The sequence below is a fragment of the Ambystoma mexicanum genome, chromosome 11 (genome assembly GCF_040938575.1).
Source record: "Ambystoma mexicanum isolate Mex_15411 chromosome 11, UKY_AmexF1_1, whole genome shotgun sequence".
In the NCBI taxonomy this organism is placed as follows: Eukaryota; Metazoa; Chordata; class Amphibia; order Caudata; family Ambystomatidae; genus Ambystoma; species Ambystoma mexicanum.
Window position 1 is genome coordinate 1,329,668,824 of NC_090934.1, and position 7,205 is coordinate 1,329,676,028.

At 48.1% G+C, this 7,205-nt stretch overlaps 1 protein-coding gene across 1 annotated transcript in view; it reads right to left on the minus strand.

Annotated features, from left to right (window-relative positions):
- ATOSA (atos homolog A) overlaps positions 1-5,827 on the minus strand; it is a 662,760-nt gene extending 656,933 nt beyond the window's left edge. The window contains exon 1 of the mRNA XM_069624850.1: positions 3,167-5,827. Coding sequence (XP_069480951.1) covers positions 3,167-3,182 — 16 coding nt within the window. The 5' untranslated portion in view covers positions 3,183-5,827. The remainder of the gene's footprint in view (positions 1-3,166) is intronic.
- Positions 5,828-7,205: the final 1,378 nt, after the last annotated feature.

The window sequence follows — 7,205 nt, forward strand, 5'->3', positions numbered from 1 at the left end:
TGTCTCAGAAACACTCTAGATCTGCTAGCACCAGCTCTGCCAAGGTTCCTTGTATCAAGGCTAAAATGGAACATAAGAACCCCGTCTCCCCTGCGATGAGGACGCCTCACTTACACCTGTGACGCAGTTCACTTCAGGCATTGACAAAATGGCGGTCCAAGGCAGCCATTTTAACTACCTCTCTTACACCAAGACTCACCATGGCTGGTGCTGAGGGGCCTGTTTTTGGGGCAGAACAGCCTTTCCGCGCTTTGAGAATAATAAGACCCTGTTCCGCCTGCCAATGGATTGGCGTGCTCGGACTTCGCTACCGCATACAGTCTCGCTTTCTCCTACGTGCGCACCTTCGAGCTACGTAGATTCAGTTAGTGGGGGACCATCCTGGCAACAATCCTCTTTGCGATCCTGGCGTTATGCCCCTTTCCGAGCAGCCTCTGCCCACTCCAGCGCTTAGACTTTTGTTTAAGGATGCATTTTTTGGAAAGTTTCAGATGCTTATGCATTCTGATCCCATGAAGGTGTACTTTAAGTATTTATTTAAGGATATGTATCCTACGCCGCCTGAACCGGCCCCTGCTCCGGCAATCCCTATGCAGGTTCCGGTAGTGCCACCTCCTCGACCTCTCCCTGTTGGGCCTCCTCCTCCACTGTCTCCTTTGCATCCACTTTCCCCTGTGGAAAAGACTCTGGGTCTGCAACATGTGGCCCTCTAGATGTTTTGGACTACAGCTCACATAATTCCTCACCAATGACTTTATAACTAAGGTGGATGGGAGCGGTTGTGCGAAACAGGCAAAAAGGTGCCAGATATCCTTATGGTTCTATGTGTTATACTTGATTGAAGATTAAATGAAAAAAGTTGTGTCTTTAAAGCTGTGACACAAACTAACATGCAGGAAATGTTGCTTAACTAAGTTGGTGTGTTCATCCAAAACAAAATACACAGTGTCCTCAAAAATTGACACAGCCAGATGGCTCCCTAAAACCTTGGCAGAAACTGCAAAGGTACAGAGATTGACATTTGGCTAACATAGGAGTTTAAGGAATCAATGCGTTTCCAAACTTGGGCGTATAGAGTTTGCTTAGCATCCCACTACTTAAGAAAAACCTATGCTGTATGATGTACAGCCAATTCCGATCATACTAAACTAATGCAATTTATTGGGCACACAAAACAATAAAAATATGCAGAAGACCAGGTAACAAACCTGGCCACACAGCCGCTCTCTGTATAAGCCCTACCAAGGGCAGTGCAATTTGCAAAATTAGAGTCAACTAGTAAATGTTCACTGTATTTACAGAATGTAACTCATCCAAATAAATCTCTTAGTCGGATCCAAAAGTAATATGCGTTTATCAAAAAGAAAATTCCAAGTTGGTCACTAATAAAATCTTAGTGAGGCCGCGGCTAACTCATCCCATAATTGTTATAAACATAAAGTGCCAATGCATTTCGGAGCATACAGCTCCTTCATCAGGGCAGGTCTAATTTACACAAACTCTTACGTTTGTCTGCGCTGCTCCTCTCCTGCACGCCGCTTACCTTCCTGTTCTCACCAAAACAATAGCCACAGCCACCAAATAAAAGACACATTTTCCGCACAGTCCATGACTGACTACCAATTGTAAAGAAGTGAATAAACGTGCTAAAAACATAACATGACCTTCCTATTTAGTAGAAGGCTATGCATTTAGTGTTAACTATTTAGTAAGTAGTGACCTGCCTTGCATCGTTAGGAAAGGATACAACGTCATGCCCTCTGGGTGGAAAGGGGTGCCCTTCTAACGCCCAGTTTCAGAAACGAGGTCTGTTTGCCCTAAAAAAAAAAATGGAAAACACCTAAACTGTGAACACATTACCAGAGACCAGGACAAGCCAAGGGCAAAGCATTTACATTCATCATTTGCATATTAACTGGTCGCTCCTCCTGCCCAGTCTTTAAGGCACCGCGGGCTGTACAGAAAATGATAAGACATATTAGTCGGTCAGTCACTAAAAAACATATGCTGAAAGACTGCTTTTTATTTTTTTATTTTTTAACAGAGCATGGTGAGGTCTTAAACAGAACATGGCACATGTGGATTCTGGACTTCCGGAAATATGAGTAACTATCGACTGACCGCAACAAAACTGTCAACAGATTCAAGCAATTCGGAAAACACGGCCCCTGACAAATTATAAGAGACCAGGGACCTGCACAAGTATGGCCCCTATAATACAGTTCAAACCCAACCTTACCTCCTCCGGGAGACCCAAGCCAGCAGCAAAGCCTGCTTGGCTATTCCTGCCTACTTATGTTATTTCTGTCAGGGAAGAGCTCGGTGTTTGTATACACTGCCTGTGGACTCCAGACAAGCCTGCTTTTGTGCGGATCAGCTGCTCCCCAAGCAAACACACTGGAGCTGCCAGCTCAGCTGGATCGCGCTGCTCCCCGTCTCATCCACTCCTGGGTACCTGTTGTTCTCGATCACTTGAAACCCGACACGGACAAACAACGCCTGCAAGGGTCGTACGGTTCGAAGGGATTCACATGTAAACGTACTGGGCGCCTACACAGGTCCCCGAGCCATCTAGGGCTGGCCTGACAGTGCGGACCCTGGATCCGATTTAGAAAGCGGTTCACCGAAATTATTTAACAGAGAAAATCGCCACATTTCGTAACCAGTGACTTATGACGACAGCTGCGAAGCTGGCTTCCAAAAAGTTTAATCAGATGCGCCCGGTCAGAGCCGTGTGTACATAATGAAGTGTTTACTTGGCTCAAGCGAAGATTGAATAAAAATCGGTTATAATACTACTGAAAAACACAACGAGCTGAAGTTCGAAAGCAGCCAGAGGAAAACATCATGCAACACCAGAGACAGTTAAAAAGGGGGACAAGATAAAGAAATGCTCTGCGCACAAAGGATTGAAGTACCAAGGCACAGACAACAACCTAAAGAAAAGAAAGAACTGCAGCAATCATTTGGTATATAAACATGTTTAAATTGCGAAAAATTGACACGTGACATTGTATGCATCGATCCGCTTCCACTGAATTGTAGATCACTCCTCATTCACACTTCCCAGGTTGTCTGGTGTGGGTCATTATTATAGCAAAGGAGTGTGCCCTGCGAAGAACACTTGGCAGTGAGGGAAGGGACGTGCGAACACTGGTTTATTTACCTCTGTCTGGCTTCATGGCTTCGCCCGATCACTACTTTCCAGCCGATTGCCTCCGAAAAACCCCTTTACTGAAGCAGGGAGAGAGGAGCTCCCCCCGAGAGCCTTACAGGGACATGTTGTGTCAGGTCCCGGCAGCCAGATCCCCACAGTCCTCACAGCAGCAGAGGCTGGCAGGGTGTCCTCTCCTGACACGACGGATCCTGCAGTCTATTTATAAACGGACTGGCACATCGAGGCAGCCCCTCCGCATAATCACAACGGGCCATGCAGAGAGGCGAGCAGTCGAAGCATTATCAGCACGGTACCTGGGGGAGGAGACCAGCCTGGCTGACAGCACCCACCGCAATCGGCACTGTCAGTGTCTGGGGGAGGGACCAACCACCGCTAGTCTGCAGGACAAGGACTACCTATAACCACCGTCGGCATCTGGGGAGGGACCAACCACGGCTAGCAGCCAGAACAAAGAATGCCAGTGGCCACCATAGTCAGAGCGTCAGTGCCAAACTGATGGCCAGAACTCACCATTACCAGCGCTGTCAGTGCCTGTGATGATGGGGAAGGGAGAGGAATTAACCACTGCAAGCTCACAGGCCAAAGACAAGCAGATCCCATGGAAACCAATAGTGCCAGAGTCCAGAGAATGGCCAAACACCACCAGCATCCAAAACTGCTGCCAGCCTCAACCCCGCAGAATGACAGCTAGGACCCAAGGTAACCAGTACTTTCAGTGTCTGGGAAAAAGACCAACCACCACAGAAGTTAGTACCCAAGGGAGAAACGAACCACAATCCATCCGCGTTGTCAATGTTTAGGGAAGGGAACATCCACCACTAGCATTTGGGATGATTGACAACAAAAGACCAATCACCAAGAATCCACGATAGCCACTGCCAGCACACATTCACCACATGGTGGCTTGTGCGCTAGCACTTTTACCCCAGACAATGTCAGCTACGTGCATAGCCACCACTGTGCCCGAGAAAAAAGTAAATGTCAACACCCATTCTAATGGCACAAGACACTCAACAACTGGGAGCTGAAACAGACCACAGTGCCACTCCAACAAAACCTCACTACCCTAGGATGCAGGTTTGCATGTTCTACTCTAGTTGCATTCAAACTATATGCAACTGGTCAGCATACCTGCACTTAACCCCTCTTACAGGCAGCCAAGTATCCTAGGGGTAATACTACTCAACCCACAATAACCACTTTTCGCAGATGTCCTTGCAGCCAACAAAGAAACGGTCACCAGGCTTGCTGTTTATAGCATCCAACTTAATGAGGCCACCCTGGCATATTGGGCCAGCTTACACCCTGATGGCAACTACTGTCACCCCACCAAACATTGCCTATATGCCCTGGCAACACAAATACAGAAATAGAGCAACAATCCCTCCACCCCCCCCCCGCTCCCCAGCCTAGTTCCAATTACTTAAAACACAACTCAACCAGCTTGGTTGCTCCAGCGCCCAAACGTAACGCGATCTCCCAATTTTGGTTGCACCACTACCCTGCCTAATCAGAACTCACAATTCTGGCTGCACCAATGCCACATCGGAAAATCCATCCTGCCCTGGTACCATCAGCAATTTGCATAAGGACGTCTCCATTTATCAGCCACTCTGGCACCAAGCCTAACAGATGTCCTTGGCCTGGCTGCACAAACACATTGACTAACAATGGCGCCCCTCTGCTCGTTTACCTCTTATTTGCCTCCTATTCCCGACTCTTCCTGCAACCGGCCTAATGATCCCTCATCAGCTACACCAACATACTGTCTAATAAGGCCTACCCGCACCAGCATACTGTCAACGGCGCATTCCTGACCTGGCAGAACCCTGCCTTGTAAAGACACCCAACCAAGTACGTATCATCACTCTGCCTAGTGAAGCTTTAATAGACTAGCACCTTGCCAAGCGATGCACCCATGATGGGATAACACCAGCACCCTGCCCGATACCTCCTTGTTCCAGCTGTGCGAGTACCCTGCCTAATGCTGCCTGGCCGGTGAGGCCTCTAGGTAGCAGAAGCATCTGCCTGCACTAGCAAAGAGCCGAATCATACTGGTCTTGACTGCAAATACCATGCAATATAAGGATACCCTCTGACATGCCCAAAGCAGCTGAACGTAATCTGCCTGCATCATAACACTACCCCTACCCCTCACTAGCACACCCGTACCAGCTCTCTGCCAAATGACGCCACCCTGTTTGGAGCAACCACTCTACCCAAGCACTCGGGTCAACAATGAGTCCCTAGAAGTGGCAAGAGGAGTGTTTCTGTCCCTCCAACAGAACTCAAAGAGAGCTCAGCTTTGCTTTAACCTCAGCCACTACCCCGTTTGCCAGCCCCACCACAATATCATCAGTCCCTGCCACCTCTACAGCCTTCTCTCCTAAGAAGTACTCGAAGCCACCGTGTCCTCGTCGTCGCAAAGCAGCCGCTGCCTCCCCAGACTCCGGCAGCTCCCCCTCTCCGACCTCTCCGCCCATTTACTGCTAGGATGGTAGCTCCAAAGACCCTTTAAGTCGCCCAGTAACGAAAAGATCATTAACCCAGGCGATCTACTGCGCCACAGGCTCAAAGCGCCTCAACTCTTCCCCAGGTCACTTGCTCCAGCTGCGCGAGACTGTCCCCCGCCCCTCGCACTTCTGTCATAACACTGGACTGAAGTAGACATAAAAGAGGGACAACCATCAGCTGGCCATTCCTGCGCTAAGCTCTAAGCTGCGTGAAAACACGATAATGTAAGAGCCGCATGATTAATTAAAAACGCATACTTGGAAACAATATCGGGCACAATATATTATGAAATGGGAACTATTACAGTTTGAAAGAAAATAAATTCCATTGAATGGATATTACTTTTTAGAATTCAATCTAGTTATATTTTACAGAACATGTTGCTTTATTCCGCCATTTCAAAACCTTTTTAAACAACATAATATTAAAAATAATAAAGTCTTTATAATTTATGATTTCCGATTATCTTCTGCTACGATGGGCCTTTCGCCATTTACTGTTTGCCATTCGAAGATGGCCGTCGCACCACCAGATGTTAAGTACTATTGCCTCTACAACTCGTCTCACGCCTTCTCTTTTTTTCCACTCGTCAAAACATTACGAACGTCTCACCCCTAGGTCACGTGTCCCAACAACAACTTCTTGCACTTTCGTCACTTCCTCTTCGCAGCCCTTGGGCGAACTCTTTGTTGTCATAGCAACATGAAGCCGGGCCTGCCCGTGCCTGGGAGGCCTGTGTACAGAGAAGTAGGGCAATGCATGTTTATTCTATGCTCATATGGTAGAACGAGCCTGCTGCCCTCGTCACCAGGGCTGGGCCGATAATCCACCTAAACGCTGAACGTCTATCTATTTATAACTCTGGAAAAAATATGTGACGCGCTCACGTGAACACACGATCATGCTTCTGATCAATTATGTGTCTATAGTTCCACAAAGAGGTTGACGGCAGGGCTTTAAGTGGGGGTAAGAAATCGAGTGGGCGGGGCCTAATTTGGGGGCTTGGCTTGTGGGATGGGCGTGGCCTTAAAACGTACACAAACCATACTAAGGTAGCAAACATGCTATATATTTGTATGCTAACTGTTATGTTCTGGCTCCACGCGGAGGCAGAACGTAGTAGGCCTCTGAGGTAGGCCACAATGGTGCAGCTCCAGCTGGAGTGAAAGAAAACACGCCACACTTTGTTGGAGTCTGTGCCTGGAACTGCCTCCCATGCGCGGGGGCGGGGCTTTTATTCAGACGCCCTACGTCACCGTGCAGCAGGGCGCAGGGCAGATGTAACATTCCTCCTTTATTATAAACAAACACAACAACGGAACACACCCACACGAATGGGCATATACTTATGAACATAACAAATACAAACGTCATTCCACTTTCACAGGTCTCAAAGTTCAAACTACCACACATAGTCCTTGAGCCGAGCTGGCGGCTGAGTGGTAGTTCTCAGGCCATATCTGCCACCCCGGGAGGTGGGTTCTACCGTCTCATCAGATCTCTCACCTTCCAC